This window comes from Solanum tuberosum, unplaced genomic scaffold (genome assembly GCF_000226075.1).
Source record: "Solanum tuberosum cultivar DM 1-3 516 R44 unplaced genomic scaffold, SolTub_3.0 scf00133, whole genome shotgun sequence".
Classification (NCBI taxonomy): domain Eukaryota; kingdom Viridiplantae; phylum Streptophyta; class Magnoliopsida; order Solanales; family Solanaceae; genus Solanum; species Solanum tuberosum.
The window spans coordinates 947,623-966,673 of record NW_006239056.1 but is presented as its reverse complement, the minus strand read 5'-3'; the positions used below and the strand labels follow the sequence as shown (position 1 = coordinate 966,673).

Sequence of the window (19,051 nt, the reverse complement as noted above, 5' to 3'; positions counted from 1 at the left end):
TATATATATATATATATATATATGTCAAATGGAAAAGTCCAAGTATATTATAGTTGGCCCTAAACTCTCTTTTATAATATAGTAGAATAGAAAATAAACATTACATAAATTCAACAACTTTAATCTATTGATTTTTCCTATGGACTATTTCCGATTTCTCCCTCAAGGTTGAATATCGGAAATTATCTCCTTAACATCACCGAAAGGTGCAGCTACGTCTTCATTTATGTCATCGGTTAATAGTGAAAAGGAATGTATGTCTATGATACTCACATGATTACTTTGCATAAGCTCCATTTTTTAAATGTTACGAAAGTTAGAAATATCTTAGATTTTTTTAAATGTTCTTCCATTCCGGTATTTTAAAATAATTATTGAAGGATCTTCGTTATTTTAAACATGATGATGAAAGTATATACTTTTTTGTCGTAGTTACGGTCTCGAAAATAAAAAAAAATCTCTTTGATCATATATATATTTTTAAAGGCTTTCTAATTTTTTTGAATTGTTAACTAGAGTTGTAGTATTTTTTTTTATATAGTTTCTGAATATACTTACAGATTGGAATAATATATTAATATTTCTACTGCAATAATAAAAATTAAGGAGAGAAAACAAAACCTACAATATTGCAAACATGAGGAATTATTAATTGTATACATAATTGATGTTAAAAAAATGGCAAAATTTTGGGGGAGGACCAAAAGTGCACCAATATTGCAAATATGAGGGATTATTAATACTCCATGTGAAAACATAAGGATGACTTTTGGGTTTTAACCCAAAGATAAGGGATTATTTTAGGTTTTTTCTCTAAGAATTTATTTATAGAGTAATGAACATCCACACTAGCTAATTGTTTTATACTCTAACAGATGTGAACAAAAAAATCATTATTAAAATGGAGAAGGACCTAAAGTGCCCTTCGACTATTTGAATTGTTACAAAACTACTCTTCATCCACCTTTCGGCTCCAAACACCCCTGGCGTTAACCTTTTCGCTCAAAAATACCCTCGATATAAACTTTTAACTCATATTAACCCTTATTTTTAACAACTATCCTATAGTAAAATTATTAAATATTTGTTTATTATGTTGTCTAATTTGATTGGTCCAAATTTAAACCCTTCTAAAATAAATAATAAATAAACTACATATGATTCATATTTTGACTTGCTATGCTTGATAATAATATTTTAAAAAATGTAAATTTCATGATGTCTTCCTATTGCATATTTTAAATTAAAAAAACCCCAAGTTACTATAACTCAATTCATAATTTGGGATCTAATAAAATTCCTACTCGTCCCGTCTGATCGTCAATCTAAAAAAGATTATTATATTTAATTAATATAAAATTCGCTATCAATTATCCAATTATCTTATTCATTTCCTCTTTTTATTCTTTTTAAAAAAAATATTTTATTATTAATTAGGATATCGAGGATTAAAACTTGAAATGAACTTACATGATCATATTCTTTTAATTTATATTATCTGGTGGGTGGGGATAAGAAAAAAAGTTATTTTCATTCTTTTATTCTAAATTTTGGATACATACAAAAGAAAAATTATAGTATACATAGTTATTTAATTAAATCATCTTTTATTGAACTAATTATTTATAAAGGAATGTAGTCGTTATTTTTCTCTTTGTTCTCCCTTGTTTAATTTGTCATTAGTTGAAAAAAAAATTATAATAGTGGACAAGATCCGAGAAGAAAAAAAAAAGTGGAAGAGAGGGGAGGTGGGGAGGGGGGAGGTGAGTGTAGATAGTAGATGATTTATCTTTTTGCATTTTTAATTTATTATAGAAACCAAAATTAGGTCAACGAGACGAGCCCATATATTAAGTAACTTCAAATTATTTTAATAGAGAGGGGTCTAAATGGCCCTTAAACTATGCGATTTGGTATATATTTACGCTCCATCCACCTTATGAGTGAACTGTTAGAAATAAGGATAAGTTTTAGTCAAAAAGTTAACGTCAAGGGTATTTGAGGGCCAAAAGATGGATGGGGGAGAGTTTTGTACCAATTCAAATAGTTGAGGGACATTTTAGGCTCTTCTTTGTCATTAAAAATTAAAAAGTTTCATGTGAGCAGAAATTGATTTTAAAAAACATTTTATAATTGGTAAAAACAATGAAATAACCAAGTAAAGAAGAATAATTAAAATTTAAAATAATTTAAGTCTACACTTAATTGGAGTCGTCAATATGTCTAGGCACGATGAGCCAGGCCTAACCTATTGGGCTTGAGCTATATGGGTTGTGCCGGCTCGTGGGCTAATAAAAAATAAATTTAAAAATAGAGTATTAAAAATAACAAAAGTCCAAACTCAAAAACTATTTAACATTTGAAATCAAATATGATATACTAGTATTCCTATTACTACTATATCATCAGAATCATCGTTCAACATTGATGGCACCAAATATAGAAGTTGCATCCATCATGAAAATATTCAAACACGTATAGCTACTCGAAACTGGTGGCATGATTTATCAGTTAAGTTATTTTTTTGTGTACATTTAAATACTATAAGGTAGTTCATAAATTTAGTTATATTTTATTGTTAAACTAATATTGCATATAAACTATAGATGAAAATGAAGATGTCTTGTCAAAATTTATGTTAATATTTTTAAGTTATAATTTAATTTTAATAATTATAAAAAAAAACATACTTTTAAAATAAGTGAGTTGACCCAGCCCGCACCCCCACGTATTGGTTGGCTAGGCTGGCTATTTTCTAGCCCACAAAAAAAGTGGATCAACCCTGCCTGGCTCGTCAAATTTCAAAATATGTATGGGCTATCCAAATAGGACGGGCCAGCTCATATTGACAGATCTACGTTATTTTTCATTAGAATTCCAATAATATAATTGTTTGAATAGGAAGAAATTTTTCCTTTTCCTTTTCCTTTTCTTTGTAGGATTAGGAATTAGGACACTTTCCTTTCCTTTCCTTTTCCTTTTAGGATTCTACTTGTAAACTCCTTATATAAACCCCAACATAACCTTTTCTTCCATTTATTCATAATATCGATTCTTCTTTTTCTCCATCGTCATGACTTGCATGAAAGTTGGAGGAAACACTTTGCCTGTTACTCTGGACGAACAAGGCCAAGTCAGGTACGATTCGATTGCCAGACAAGCCGAAAACGCTAAGAAAATTGTATATTGTCACTACAATGATCTTGTTCCCAAGTTTGTTAAGGATCATGACGAAGACTTGGAATTCGATGTGGTACAAGAGAAGAAGAAACTAATTGAGGAGACTACTCGGGAGACCAAGGCTATCCTTCTTCAGAAGATTGGTACACAACAATCTTGGGACTCTATGGAGCCACCTAAGTTCATTAAGTACAACCCTTGTAAGCAGCAGGGTTCAAGACTTATTAAGATGGTTGAGAAGGCGGTGGACCCTATGGAGCCACCCAAGTTCAAGCACAAGAAGGTACCTAGGGCATCTGGTTCACCGCCAGTCCCCGTTATGCATTCTCCTCCTCGTCCTCTTACAGTGAAGGATCAACTGGATTGGAAGATTCCGCCTTGTATATCGAACTGGAAGAACCCTAAAGGCTACACAATCCCACTTGATAAGCGTCTTGCTGCTGATGGGAGCAGAGGAATTGAGGAGGTTAAGATCAATGATAATTTCCCAAAACTTGCTGAGGCTCTGTATGTTGCAACTGAGAAAGCTACGGAAGCAATTGCAATGCGGTCGAAGGTTCTCAGAGAGATTATTCTCAAAGAGAAGGAAAAGAAAGAGATGGAGCTTCAGGAGTTGGCACGCAAGGCAAGAGCTGAGATAGCTGCAGGTCTTAAGAATGATGTGGATGATTATGAGGGTCGATTACGGAGAGAGAAGATGAGCAAGGAGCGACGTCAGGAGAGGAGATTGATGGAGGCAAAAGAGGGTGCAGCAATGAAGAGGAGAAAGATCAAAACCAGAGATGGAGACCGTGATATCAGCGAAAAGGTGGCTCTTGGGATGGCTTCTACATCAAGAGGTTGTGGAGAGACCATGATGTATGACCAGAGATTGTTCAACCAGGATAAAGGGATGGATTCTGGATTTGCTGATGATGATGCCTACAACCTGTATGACAAAGCCCTATTTACTGCTAAATCTACTCTGTACAGACCAAAAAAAGACGTTGATTCTGATACGTACGGAGAGCAGCAACAGGAGAAGATCACTCACTCTAGGCCTGACAATGCATTTGCTGGAACTTCTGAGAGAACTGGTCCTAGAGATAGACCTGTGGAATTTGAGGCTGATCCATTTGGTTTGGACCAGTTTTGGACAGGTGTGAAGAACAATATGGCAAATGATGGTAATTGAGGCACCATGAAAGCAGTGACGCGAGATGGCTATGAAACAACATCTAGAAGAACTTGTATTGCTTTGGAGAAGGGCGTTGACAACATCCTGGTTGGCTTGCACAATGTAATTTGTTTCTTCTTCTTTTTCTTTGATGCATTTGAACAATTTTGATGCATTTGAACAATGTCATTTCTCGTTTACATGTCTATCAAATAATAAAACTTTCCACTAAAGCTGTCTCAAGCTTTACTCAATGTGCATCCGTCCCTGCCAATAGAAAACCTCAGGTTTCTTACCAAACTTGAGAAAATTAATGAGAATTTCTGATGATTCTCCCCAAATCAATGAAAAATCTGACTAAAACAAGTATGGCAGCAAAATCAATAAATTTGAAAATAAGAAAATAATGTCTGGAGAAATCCATACAAGATAATGAAGTTCTAGAAGAAAGAGTGAGGAGAAAGGTAATTAAAAAGTCAAATGTTTACTGTGGTCTTCGTATATTCGACTTAGATTAGGTGGAAACAGGGGGGAATGGAAACGAATTGAGGGTCCAAATAGGATTTATATTGAATTAAAATATGGATACAAGTTGGGTCTTTGCCATGTTCTTTCATCACAACAGATGAGCACTGAAGATACCTAGACACAGCTCGCCATTAGTTTTCAAGCTACAGCCGACCTCACGTGTTGTTTGTGGAGCACACAATAGTACACGAATCTACTCTAGAGGCACTACTAAAAGAAACTCAAACTTACTGTACACTTTAGACCTCAGAAGTCTCTTCTTTAGAGATTCATCCAAGAGGAACGATAGCTAAGTTTTCTACTGTATGCTTCTATCTGATACATGAAGCAAAATGAATTAGTGTTTATTGAAACAGATAGACATGAAATAGAGAGTATTAGTCTATACTCACTGTGAATTCGGAATTTCGGATATTCCAATTCAGTCCAGTTCCTCTGGTCAAATCTTCTGGCAAAATTTGGTAATCGTCTATTTGTTTAGTTTGATACTTCTGCTGAAACATCAAGATCATCGTTCTTCAGGTTGTAGAGCTTACATTATAACTTACGCACTGCATAGAACAGAACACCAAGCACTTGAGGATTTGAATAACATGAAATTCATTTCATTTTCTGTTCCTTTTCAGGGTGTCCATGTCTTTCCATTGTTTTCTTCTTCATGACAAAATAATCTTTTCAATGTGGTAATTGTAATCAGACCTTTCTAGTTAATTTATTGTAATTCACTCAACATCATACAAGCGCTCCGACATCGTTCAGAATCATTATAACATAAATACTAAATTTGTAGAAAAACATACCTAAAGCTGGAAGCAAGATTGTATTATGTTGATAGCTTTTTGGTGTAAGATTAGAATAATGCTTGACACATCCTGTGAACTTTTTTCAATATTCACTTGTAATCTTTTTGTATGTAGCTACAGCACCTCCTTAGTGCTCTGATTTTAACATCAAAAACACTAGCCACTTCAAAAAAAGAAGTTGGGAACGGAATCTTTTGTTGCTAATATTGTCATTTCAACCCAAAGCAAATTTACTCTGGATTGATCTGTGATATATTGAAATATGGGCTAAAGTATTGTCTTCTTTTGGTAAGATAGGCAAGATAAATGTTCACCGTAAAATGGTGGACAAGCTAACAGACCTTTTGCTACAGCTTTTGACATTTTACCGTCTTTATTATCCAGAAGATACTTCATACGTCACTCTGTCAAAGCTGAAGAATTAAAAATGGAACAAATAAGGAAGTAAAGAAGAAACTCACAAAATGCTTTCTTCTGGCAATTTCAACCAATGGAATGAGATCTATTTTGCGAATTAAGATTCCTACTGTCCTTCAGCGAAGTGACGAAGTTGGATAAAACAAGTGAGTCATTACGCGCATCCCTCTCATTAAGCCATTGCTCCTCAATATGGATACCGACATCCCTTTTAGTGTCATTCCATTTACAATAGTTATAATTAGGAAGGAAAGGGCATGGGTACTGAATAACTCTCTTGCTGTTACAGAAAAGAAAGAAAAATGAAAATGTTACCTCTTCAGAGAGAGAACTTCATAATTTCTGCGCAGATAATCAGCATACTTGATAAGGGCATCTTGTGCATACTGCCTCCCCACTGATCTTACTGAAGCAGCATTAAGTAAATTCTCCAGTGTGCCATGCTTTTTCAAAAGCTTCAAAGCAGTCTTTCGACCAAAACCAGGAACAACATGCTGGATTCCAGGAACACCATCAACCTCATCACCCAGCATGCACCCTTATCCAGAAAACTACAAAATTTAGCAGCCAACATAATAACAGCAGACACTCGAACAAAACTGATGATTAGATGATTCTAACAGCATCGACACTCAAGCATCCAAAATCCACACATCCCCTACGGTAGCTAGCCCATATTGGCTAGAGCCCAGAAGTGCAGACATGGAAAAATGCTAAAGCCTTGTAAGAAGAACAGGATAGCATGAAACACACGAAGCTATATGGCAACAAAAGAGGCTTTTGTTCTTCCTTTTACCAAGTCCCGCCTGCACTTTATGAGCCATTATGTGGTAAATTTAAAAGGTATTCTGAGGAGAGACTACTGATCAAGAGGAGATTTACCGAAGGTGACATAAGGAAAAGACGGACATAGAAATTATGTATACAAGGTACTTCATTTTTTTCAAACGTTAGCTTTTGTTTTGATTACAGAAATCATTGTATTTGTCCTGAATTTCTCTGTCAATTTTGGTCAAAGTACCAAAAACTGGTTGAACACATCCGGTACGATAAAAGAGAAGAATAAAGAATTATAGATGTATTGAACCTATGTTCATATCAATGGAAGATCTTCTCAAAAATATTTGGTATGAAAAAATATTTAGTAGATGTAGTAAAAATTAGAAGAAAAAGATATCTTACCCAAGATTAAATCCCACACTGACCTTCAATTTTACCCCTCTTCCTGGAAAGAACCACTCCCTACTTTCGCCTCTCTTAATTTTCATATCCCAATCAGCTAAATGTCGGTCACAAACTAGCAGGGGTTGGTTATATGAATCCTCTATATTTGGTCTGCTCTATTCAGGACCACTTCATTTCACTAATCCATAATTTTCCTTTTAATATAAACGGGGATCTCTTAAACTACAGTTCTCATCTCACCCAAATCCTGCCTAACAAGGAAGTAGAACAATGACTTTTTTTTATGAAGAAGTAGAATAATGACTTTTAATTTGCAGCTATGATTAAGATATGATTAACTTCAACAAGTACATGAACTAGTAACTTAAGTTAAGATAAAACTACACCTAAAAGGAGTGTGACATACTTACTCAGGCTCAAATCAGACCTTGGATCACAATTGTACTGTGCCACATAGTGCTTTAGGGTGTAAAAGGACCATCTATTGAACTCTGGTACTGGCATGACAATTTGAACATCATCAGATATCAGTTGTTTGAAGTCTTTGTCAGGAGAGGCAACGACAACTCGGTGCCCCCTTTGTATAACCTGTTCTACAAGTGTGGCTATAACATCATCTGCTTCATGTGATTCAATCTTAACTACCTGCATACTACACTTAGTCAAAAGCACTTCTCATCATGCTAACAAGATTGTGCAATGCAAAAAAATATATGAGCAACACATAGAAGAAAGCTTCCAAACAAGACTGTGTAGTGCAAAAAATAATATTCTGAGCAAGAATGTCCAGCCCAAAAATATAAACAAGTCTGCAATTATAACGTATGTTGCTCGGACTCTCCAAAACTGATGCCACACCTGTGCCGGATCCTCCAAAATGCACATCCGACATGAACATGGCAACATTTCTAAAGAGTCTGAGCAACATAGATTATAAATACAACAATCATTGTCAAACCTGAGGCAGGAGATGCACAAAGTAGCAGGAAAATACTAAGATCAAAAATATCATAAACTAAAGCTGAAATGACATTAATAGGCCTCAGAAACTGTTCTCTTGAGAGAAAACTAGCTGGTATTGATTGTTCCATTCAGCGTTCATGGATTTAATTATTTGGTCCAAGATTCGTTCTTTCTTCATTCAACTTTTGCTATATATGAATCTCCAGAGTTGTTGCTTGACATATTTCACCATAAGCAACTCACATTTCGGAAGCAAATTTCTTTCTGACGAGAAGGAAAAATTAAATCTATATCATGGTCCATGCTTCTTAGTATCTCCAGTTAGAAATAACATTGTAGTTAATATCAGTAAATTACACTGTCGACGGCTCGACGCACAAAAAAATAGAAGACCTTTCTCAAATCGTTAGTAAAGATAACCGTCAACTTCAGACTACTAAAGTAACCAGATTCCAAGGATGCATCAATAAACCAAAACTACAAGTATTGATGAAGAAATTGTTCACTCACAGGAACGTTGCAGTTCTGAAGAACATCCAAGATGAGCCTATGTGATCTTTCAATCGTACTCCTTGGAGATTTTACTGCACCTTGCAACTGATGCCAGTATTTCCTCCTACTTGCTTTATAGGAAGGTAACAACTGTCTTCTATACTCATTACCTCTTTCTCCATCAATAACCTGTAAAACAATCACCCAGTTCAAACAATATGTAGTTCATGATGCTTTCATATACCATCTACACCTTCCAAGCAAGGTCCTAGCTAGAGTATCCGGTTTTCATTCAGACGAACTCAGTAGCTTTTTCTGGGACTTTGTATTTGTATTGAAAAAAACTACTATTATACATGTACAAATACTTTAAGTACAATAAGGTGAATCAACAAGTAAGATTATATTTATAGAGTATACCACCCCTAACACTTCAATTCTTTTCTTTCTCATTTCTTAGCTCAACAAACAGAGTAATACACGGAGAGGAAGCTTACAGCAATAACAGGATCAGTGAGGCTAACTTGAGAGAAGAAAAGGGAAATCCAATGAGCAAAAGATTGCAAAGAAGGAATGCTTCCTTTGTAACAAATAGGATTAACATCCAAGAAAAAAACCCTCTTTTTTCTTGAATTCTTGTAATGGGTATCTCTACTTTTCCCAAAAGGTTCATTCCCTTGTTGCAAAATTGGGTCTTGCACAACAGGATGACTATGAGAAGAAGATGAAGAACAAAAAAGAGGGCTTAGTTTTAGCAAATTTCTTTGCTGTTTCAATGGGGAAACAAGAACTGGGTGGTGGGTAGAGTTTGGAATTGGGTGAAAATGGCGAGGTGTGATAGTAAATGGTGGAAATTGCTGAATCTCCATGGTTGCTAATTGCTAAACCTCTAATGGAGTTCTTCTACCTATCTCATCTAGTCTTTAAGGTTCTAATGGAAACTTTAGGGATTGAAAATAGTGAAAATTATAGTTGATGTCTATAACCATAATAATCGTTACTTTAGGGACCAAAGATGTAATTAGGATAATAAAGTAAAATGGGAGAAAATGGAGTATTACATATATATATTTGGTACGGAGGAAAGTAATATTTTTTAATTTTCTCATATTTGATTGTTAAATCTTTGAAAAATAACTTTTTCAAAAATGACGAAAATGAAACGGAATGTAGGGGTGTTCACGGGTCGATTTGAATCGGTTATTGGTCAAAATCAAATCAATTTAATCGGTTTTAAAACTATCAAAACCAAACCAAACCAAATATAATATACATTTTATCGGTTTGGTGGTTATCAGTTTCGGTTTGGTTTGGTTCGGTTATTAACCATATACAAAAATAAAATAAACAATTCATTCAAAATGTGAAAAAGTGATAACAATCCATTCAAAACGAAAAATAGTTAAAATGACTTAAATTACTGAACTTTCGATCACTAAATTTAACTATCAATAAAAGCTTTAAAAATTCACTATATTGGTCTAGAATGAAGAGACAATAACATTTTCAGTCCCACAAAGAATTGTCATATAGACACTCATATACATAAAAATCAATAAGATAAATGTTTTCATCTTGGGCATTTTTTGCTTTCAATAAGTAAATTATAATGAAATTTTAATGAAAATATATATAAGATCTTTAAAAATTGTTTATAAGAATAATATATTAAGTATGTATATTAATAAAATATATGTATATTATTCATCGGTTCGATTCGGTTATTTCTTCGATTTTTCAAATAAAATCATAACCAAACCAAATACTATCGGTTTTCAAAAATCTAAAACCAAACTCAAATAAAATCGATTTGGTTCAATTTTTTTATTTGAATCGATTTTTATCCAAATCGTGAACACTCCTAACGAAATGTATGCACGGTTGAAATGTGGGAATGGGGTAGGGAGGAGCATGGTCCAAAGAATGAATCGTTCATAATGGACAAACAAGTTTCGTAAATCACATTTTAAAATTAGCGTCTCCTTCCTATTAATATGGGATCTTTTTCCTTCTGAAAATAAGTCCATCAATTTATGATAACAACTCACACTGTTCCTTTTTACGTATTTCGTGTAACTGATTTGAAAATTTGTTTTTTTTTAAAAAAAAAAAATTATTCTAATTTGTCCAAATGGACAAAGAAATTTATTTTCAGTACTAGAGGGTGTATTATATTTTGAGAAACATTCAAAATTAAAATACTAATAATTTTAACTAGGCATAAGCTAAATAAGTCATATCCATCCATAAGTAAAGTAATGACAATTAGCTCAACTTTTTGGCAATTCACAAACTCCATGTGGTTTTGCGAATTCAAATTTCGTTTGTCTTAATTTATGTTATACACTTTCTTACTAATTAATTTATTTTGAGAAAAAAAGAAAAGGGTTCATATCTCTGTTTAATCTGAATCATCATATCGATAACAATAACAAACAATAATAATGGTGATGAAAACCGTTACAATAACAATAACGATAACAATCCAATTAATCAAGACGGCGTAGAAGGTATTCAACTTCAACAAGTTTAGTCAAAGGCATTACCCATTCATCATATAAACGTGAAACTAACAATGGATCAATTTTGCCCTTCACTTCTTCAACACTATCATTTAAGGTCACTTCTTGACCAAACACTTTAGCTTTCTTCGCGACTCTCTTCTTTACCATCTCTTCAACCGCTTCAAATGTTAATAACTTCATTAAAGCATCTCTATCCTGTAACAACAACGATGCATCAAAGATAATTAATATTACTGCGCGAACTGCGAATGAGTACACTTAATCGTAAGTAATGAGATACCTGAGCAAGAATAAATGGTTTATATTCATCAGTGCTATCCCTGAATTTAACTTCCGCAACAAATTTTCCATAGTGAATTCTTCTAGATAGTGCCTTCAACAACAAAAGAAAAATCAATAAAAAAATCACATCAGCTTATAAATATTGATTGAAGAAAAAAATTCAATGTTTATCCAACTTCAAATTTTATTTTATTTTTATTTTCACTTTCCCTAGTTCACTGGACTTCAACTAGTAAAGTCAAATTATTTATTTTTGGAAATAATTGTAAAAAAAATATTAAAAGGTGTAACATGAAGTGTCAGGTCATGTTATTTTTAATGTCGAATAGGCTTTAATTAGAAATGATAAAAACTAGGGAAAATGGTTTGAAAAATACTTTAATTTTGGCCGAAATTATTGTTACAATATCAAACTTTATGGAGGATTTTTTACCCCTGCACTATTTAATAGTGTATTTTAAAGGTGTATATGTGTCCACGTGAACACATTACTATTTATAATGATTCTATATTTATGATGTCTATGTTGGCACATATATACCTTTAAAATACACTATTAAATAGTGCAGGGGTAAAAGGTCATTTTCAAAGTTCAGTATTGTTACAACAATTTCGGTTAAAGTTCGAATATATTTCAGACTTTTTTTCCTAAAAATAATGAGTTGATCATTCTAACATGTGTTGAATTCACTTTTTTTTTTTTTGTTTTAGAATAAGCTGCAAGTTGCTAAAAAAAAATCAGAGATTAAAAAAGATATAGCTTAATTGGAGAATGCAGAGAACTTTATTCTTTATGTTTGCCTAGCTGGATCAAATTTTATATTTGTGTTAAGTGAGGGTTTTTTATATTTTTTATTTTGAAATTGAGATTTTAAGACACAAATTCAAATTAGTTCAGCTTTAAAATAAATAGTAAATATCGAATGAAAAATCATAAAATAAAAAGAAAATATTCATATTTTGTATTTACAATAAACTAATGAGTGAATGTGAGGTACGTGATCTCTCGTACGATTGAGTAATATGTATATTCACTTTTATAAAATTAAATTACTTGATATGATAAAAATATCAGATGCGAATAAGTATTTACCTGCAATAATTGAATGTCACAAGCAGCAGTAGTTGCAAAATTTGCATCATCATCAGCCTCAGTACAAAATAGTGGAAGCATTTGATTTATATAAATATCCAATATCTTCTCATTTACATTTACTGATTCTGCTGCAGGATGCAAAACCTATATAGTATAGATCAAATTAATTAGTGACAATTATTATAATTTTTTAATCCTAGTTAAAAACACAACATAATAATTATTTTTAAAAAAATAATATTATTTAATCTAATAAATAGATACTTACTGGTGTGCATTTGGTAAGTGGTATGATTGAGTCAGACAAATTATCTGGGAAGAAAGGATTTTCCTCTGGGGATAAGTATCTACCAACCTGTTATATAATAAAATCAATTAAATTAAAGGAATTTAATTTTTCTTTGGGATAAAGCACTCCATATCCTTGACTCAAAATCCAAAAAATTTAATTAAATAGGAATGCATATTTATTATTTTATCATAATCTTTGATGATAAATATTTTCTTTTCAAACTTAATAAAGAAAACGTGCAACAAATGGGATCATAGTTTAGTCGATTTCTAAAATAATCGCTCAATCAATAGTTATTATCTGAGATAGACGCTTTCTTTCTTTTCTTTTTCAAAGAAATAGAGCAAAAAAGAAAATTGACTTTTTGAGATAATAACTAGTAATTGAGTAAATATCTAAAAATCAATTTGATATTTGATAATTTCCTAATTTAAGAGATCATTTTAGAAAATTGTGAGGAAAGTACCATTATCCTGATATTAAGTAAATGAAGAAATTCAAAAAAAAAAAACAGTCAATGAATGAATATGTAATTTAGATGCACGTCATAATTTAATTTAAGTTTCAGATTTAAGGGAGGAAGAACAAATATAGAATGAAAAAATAGAAAATAAATAAATAAATCATGGTCAACACAAAATTAAAATAGCAAGCAAGTAAACAAAGGAATCTAATAAGTTCCGAAAAATAAGGAAAACCTACCAAAAGAGTACAAAGATAAAGACAAACACCATTAACATTTCCAAGAACTCCAACAACAAAGTCGAGTCCGACCGAATCTAATAATTTTTATTTAAATTATATATTTATGTTGAGAAAATTCATTAAATCTATATACGTATCAATTTAAAACCTAATTATTAACACTTAAATATATCATTTTAAAAATTTTAAATTCATAAAGTTAAAATTCTGATTACGCTTTTGCAAAATAAACTATCATTCAACATTTGATCAAAAACAGAGGCGAAATACATCGACAATCCATTAAAATCATATGTACAAACACAAGAAGAGAAATTGTTACCTTAGATTGAAGAGCTTCTGTTTCTTGAAACAAGTATTGAAACAAGGATCCTGAAATATTTGAAGGAGGTAATTGTTGTTTGTATAAAGTTGGATTTATTGGGAATTTGATTCTTTCAATAAGGTTGAAAATGATGGTATCTTCTTGTCTAATTAAACTATCTCTTATTGAATCAAGACTCAATTTACCATCATCACCACAAGCCATTTTTTTTTCTTTTTTTGATTGATAAAATTCTGAAAAATATTTTATGTGGGTAGAGGAAGAAAAAAAAATGAGTAGACAGAATTAATGTTATCTGTTTTTGGTTGATTGGTTGGTTTAAGTTTGAACTATATATTGAAGAGGTTTTTATGTTTTTAGTCCCTATATTTTAGGTTCATTAAAGGTTATGGTCCTACTATTATACGTTTACGTAAAAAAGGTTATGATAGTTGTTTAGATTGGTCTCGATTCCTCAAGTTGAGCTGTAATAGTAGTTGAAGAATCTCTTGTTCCGAGTGGGTTTAAAGCCATGACTTTACTAAAGAATTCTTGTCATCTCGAAGAAAATCTAATGTGAAGCTCGAGCTAGCGAACATGAATAAGGGATGTCTTCCTTTTTTTTCTTGATTTAGGTGACATAGTCTTATCCTTTGAATGATAATGATGCATGATATGTGTTTGCACTTAAAATTCTTTCATTTTATTATATGTAAATTATAATTATACAAATTGACAACTTTACATTTTGTTACTTACTTTTGATTTCCTTAATCATGTCCAATCTTTCTATTCAATATCTAAATTCATTAATTTCTCTTTCAAGTTTGATGAGATCTTTGTGAGAACTGAAAAAATGTAATGACTTAAGAAAACAACGTATGTAATTTATGATCTTCTCAAGAACAATATTATCATATTTTATTTAGTTTCTTATAATTCAAGTTTTATTTTTAAAACTAAGAAATCAATAATTGAATTAAGACTAAAAATTTGAATATTTAATTTTCTATTTTGAAACCCTTCAATCTTTATCCTTTATGAAACAGAAGAAGTATGTTATAATTTTGTAAAGCCAAAATTAGACTTTAATCATAATTCAAGTGCTAAAAGTGCAATTTACTTAAACCAAACAAATTAAGTCTATGTGAAGGTCTAGAAATGTAATATACACACTTGGAGCGTAGTGCGCACGATTTGCTTATTGCGCAGACAAAATCATTTTTGTTAAAAAATATTTTATGTATATTCAAATTTAATCAATTTTTCTATAAATATAAAATATCGAATTAAATATTATAAAAAAAACTTACTCACTACGTAAGAAGGATGTTTGATGCGTGTGAAAGGGAGACGTGTAATGGGGATCCACACAACACTTTATATACACTTTCTTGTAACTTGTCCTTTGTGTTGTCCACTAAAGTTCATGGAATCAAATTACTTTTTCACTTTTTTGATCCAATCAAGCAAAGAATTGTCCCAAATGTCGAGAAATGTGGTTCCGTGTTCTCTGTTTTAATTTATATGATACTTCCTCAGTCCACAGTTACTTATTCATTTATGAATTGACACACGTATTAAAAAAATAATGATTGATATAACGAGTTTACTATTTCATTCCTATTAATTGGGAAGTGGATGAATTGAAAATTTAAGATTTTCAAGAAGTTCTATCTTTTTCAAAATTAATTAATTGAGGGTATAATAGATAAAAGAGAATTATCCTTTCTTAATTTGTCAAAACGGACAAGTAAAAAAGGAAATTTCGACTAGTAATTAGAGATAGGGGAGTATAATTTGAATTGATATAGAGTTTGAGAAAACTTATTTTTTTTTAAAATTTGCGATCTAAAATAAGTCATAGATATTTGTGTGACTATAAATCATTTTATTAAGAATAAAAGAAATATTTTAAAATTAAATTATTAGTACTAAATATAAAAATGTATCATTCTTCTTTAAACGGACTAAAAAAATGGATCATAAAATCAAACAAGAGAGTATTTTCTATAACGGCCAAAAACATCCCTTTTAACTATAATTCAAACTTAAAGTCTTAATCTACATTCTTATATTATAATAATGAATAAATAACATTCTTAAACTATCTTAAAAATTACAAGTTACATTCCTCTGTTAATTTTTTGTCAAAAAAGTAACGTTTCAAACAAAAGATGTTCTTGAGTTTCTAGTTGCAAGAGTCATCTTTGCTCAATTTTTTACATAGCTTTTCTCATTTGTATTAATTTTATTTTTATTTTTAGATCAAGTAAATATGATAGTGTGCTATTGAGATGCATAATTTGTCTTTTACTAAACAATAGTAATTCAGGGGAGGACCTAGAGGTTGCCCAGGTGGTTCACCCGGATCCCTTAGACAAAAAATTATGTTGTATATTTAAGATATTTTAAAAAAGTTTTATGTCTGTATATTATTGATTTTGAACCTTCTAAATGTAAGATTAAAGATTGGCTTAGTGGTTAAGGGATTCAAAACTCACCTTGAGGTTTTGAGATCAAATCTTAGGCACTAGTCTTTTTTTTCGAATCCCCTTAATGGAAATTCTGAATCTGTCACTGATCATATGGAACGAACTAATTTTGTAAGTCTTAAGTCTATTTACAAGTATATATTTCAATTGGTAGTGATCTATATTGCGTACCAAACAAAAAATGTGTCAAATTCGTTAGTGTAAAATATGAACCTTTAACGAGTTATTTCAAACAGTAACTAGCAACATAGATAAATATGAAATGTTTCATTAGATTAATGGAGAAACTATCTAAAATCATTCTTTTCATTCTTATTAATTTTTTTATAATTTAAAATAATTACATTTTATATCACCTATTAATAATTTCATATACTAGATTTCAAGTTAGATATTCTCGATTAAGATTGAACATGGGACTGCCTAGTTGTGGTTGACTGATCGTGAGGGTTGAGTATCGAACTTCATCAAATTCTTCTCCGATAAACTCCTCACGATATCTTCCACCGATGAAATCGAGTTGTTAAATACTTTCTCTATTTCATATTAACTGAATTTGTGAGACAATGCACACTTATTAAGAAAAATATTTAAGGACATAATTTAAACTATATTTTCCACTATTGTCCTTTTTGAAATTATAAATATAACTTTGTAAGTAGTGCACGTTATCTCCTAAAAGATATCAAACTTCTTTAAAGGAAAGGGTGAACATGGAAAAAAAAATTCAAACATGCATCTTGAACTTTGAACAATTCAATGATTTTGAACAATAAAAAAAATCTCAAATTTTCGGTTAATATGGAATAGAGAGAGTACAATGTAATATACTCCCTCCGTCCAACAATAGTTGTCCACTATATTATTTTGAAATATCCAACAATACTTGTCCATTTTATGAAAATTAATGGATAATTTTACACTTGGTTCCTAATTTATCCTTATCATTAATTATAGTCATTTTTCTATTACATTTTTCAAGACATTGTATTATTACTTTATTCAAAGAGTGATATAGTAAAATTACCCTTCTATTTATAGTTTCTTAAGAAGTGTGCAAAATCAATACCCTTTTATTTATAATTTCTGAAAAAATGTGCAAAATCAATACCCTTCTATTTATAATTTCTTAAAAAATGTGTAAAATCAATAGTAAACAAGTATTATTGGACAGAAGAAATATTTTGAACGAAATTATTGCAATCTAACATGAATATATCCTATGCATTGGATTGTCATCAGGTTTTGGGCTTTAATTTTTTGAAGTCTCATTCGATTCAGTAATATGTCATTTGACACAAGCGCAAATCATACCATTTCGTTCATTGTTGTGATTTATTATTGTATGTTCATGAAAATTTTATATTTTTTAATGTTTTATAGTTGTTGTATTAAATTTGTATAGAAATTGTATTTTTCTTATGTTTTGTTATTATTTTAGTTGAATTAAATTTGTATGAAGGGAAAAAGGACAAATATACCTCTGAATTATTGTAAATGGTATGTCAATACCCTCAGTTCTACTTTAAGGTTATATATACATTTATCGTTAATATTTTGGATTGCGTATACCTTTGAGACTAACTACTGGACACGTGGCTACATCTCAATAATTTATCTAATTTTTTATATATTTTTTATCCGAAATGAAAAAAACTCATCCATAACCCGAATTAAAACACTCATATTTCATAATTCCCTTCAAATAGTGCTAATTGTCCATCTTCCTCTCTTCTTTAGTTCTCAAAAAATTGTTGCACAATTCAAAATTTTCACTAACATTAGTCATCTTTTTTGTGTTTTAGAGTTCATGGATGATGGTGCACAAAATCATCAAGTTAATTTTGTGATTGGCCACTTCCGCCGCCTTCTTCTTCTTCTCTGAAGTTCACACAAACATCTGAATCATTAGAAATGAGATTCGTGGCGTTTCTCTTGGTGGAACACAATTATTTTTTGTGGGTTGTGTGCGCCTTGGAGAGGCGCTCAACTTGGCATTGACTTTGCTCCATTAAGGCCGTCGAAAAACCGCTATCAACGACGTCGATCAATAGTGGCCTGGGAGTTCAAGCCATTAGAATGAGCTGAAATTTCTTGATGTAGAAGATAAGAGGGTGGGGAATAAACCCCAGAGATCAAAACTTCACGAACTTGTCCAGAAATTGGCAGAAATGCCTTGCAACCAGAGGCGTATCTAAAGGGGGTGTCGTGGGTTCACGTGAACCCATGCTCCCCTCTCTAGATCATATATAGTAGTGTTATATTTTTAAAAAAATATTTAAATATAGATGTGTGAACCCATGTTCAAAGTATCATATAATAATGCGATGATGATTGGGTGCACTTCTCTAAGTGAGAGATAGAAATTTAAATCTTATATCTATCTTGTCTCTTTGAGTAACATTTTCCAAGTGGTTATCAATTACACTTTTGTCGTTTCAACTAATTTTTCTTTTGTTTTTTTCCTTTATTCTTTCAAAATTTTCAAGTGTGTTACATTGAGAATTCCTAAAAAATTTAGCATTGTAAATTTTTTATATAATTAAATCAAATGTGTATATTAAAATTTAAAACTAGTAGTATTATATACTTTGGACCTATAATTTTTAAACTTTAATGATTCATATT

The 19,051-nt window shown here is 31.2% G+C and overlaps 3 protein-coding genes across 4 annotated transcripts; 1 reads left to right on the top strand and 2 right to left on the bottom strand.

Moving 5' to 3' along the window:
• Window positions 1–2,973: 2,973 nt before the first annotated feature.
• On the top strand, window positions 2,974–4,412 carry LOC102590431 (SNW/SKI-interacting protein-like). The gene has a single exon (XM_006351097.2). The coding sequence runs from the start codon at window positions 3,074–3,076 to the stop codon at window positions 4,352–4,354; it is 1,281 nt and encodes a 426-aa protein (XP_006351159.1). The 5' UTR covers window positions 2,974–3,073; the 3' UTR covers window positions 4,355–4,412.
• Window positions 4,413–4,502: 90 nt separating this feature from the next.
• On the bottom strand, window positions 4,503–9,702 carry LOC102590115 (5'-3' exonuclease). Of its 2 annotated transcripts, XM_006351096.2 has the most exons (7): window positions 9,222–9,701; window positions 8,743–8,913; window positions 7,680–7,914; window positions 6,400–6,622; window positions 6,129–6,292; window positions 5,257–5,415; window positions 4,503–5,179 (listed from the first exon to the last, which is right to left on the bottom strand). In XM_006351096.2, exons 1-5 carry the CDS (start codon window positions 9,591–9,593, stop codon window positions 6,151–6,153), a joined length of 1,143 nt encoding a protein of 380 aa, XP_006351158.1. In that variant the 5' UTR covers window positions 9,594–9,701; the 3' UTR covers window positions 4,503–5,179; window positions 5,257–5,415; window positions 6,129–6,150. The 2 variants fall into 2 exon arrangements, with proteins under 2 accessions (XP_006351158.1, XP_015165855.1); XM_015310369.1 differs by having other exon boundaries at window positions 5,257–6,292; window positions 9,222–9,702.
• A 1,405-nt stretch (window positions 9,703–11,107) lies between these two features.
• LOC102589786 (chorismate mutase 2) lies at window positions 11,108–14,224 on the bottom strand. Its single transcript, XM_006351095.2, has 5 exons — window positions 13,947–14,224; window positions 12,896–12,982; window positions 12,625–12,771; window positions 11,530–11,622; window positions 11,108–11,444 (listed from the first exon to the last, which is right to left on the bottom strand). The coding sequence occupies exons 1-5, from the start codon at window positions 14,151–14,153 to the stop codon at window positions 11,214–11,216; spliced, it is 765 nt and encodes a 254-aa protein (XP_006351157.1). The 5' UTR covers window positions 14,154–14,224; the 3' UTR covers window positions 11,108–11,213.
• Window positions 14,225–19,051: the final 4,827 nt, after the last annotated feature.

Coding starts and splice junctions, on each gene's coding strand:
- LOC102590431 (XM_006351097.2), top strand. CDS start 3,074: ATGACTTGCATGAAAGTTGGAGGAAACACTTTGCCTGTTACTCTGGAC.
- LOC102590115 (XM_015310369.1), bottom strand. CDS start 9,593: ATGGAGATTCAGCAATTTCCACCATTTACTATCACACCTCGCCATTTT. Junction 8,914..9,221: donor TCACTGATCCTGTTATTGCT/GTAAGCTTCCTC, acceptor ATTGTTTTACAG/GTTATTGATGGAGAAAGAGG. Junction 6,293..6,399: donor GAAGTTCTCTCTCTGAAGAG/GTAACATTTTCA, acceptor TGACACTAAAAG/GGATGTCGGTATCCATATTG.
- LOC102589786 (XM_006351095.2), bottom strand. CDS start 14,153: ATGGCTTGTGGTGATGATGGTAAATTGAGTCTTGATTCAATAAGAGAT. Junction 11,623..12,624: donor GTGACATTCAATTATTGCAG/GTAAATACTTAT, acceptor TTGTTGTTGAAG/GCACTATCTAGAAGAATTCA. Junction 11,445..11,529: donor AACCATTTATTCTTGCTCAG/GTATCTCATTAC, acceptor TTGTTGTTACAG/GATAGAGATGCTTTAATGAA.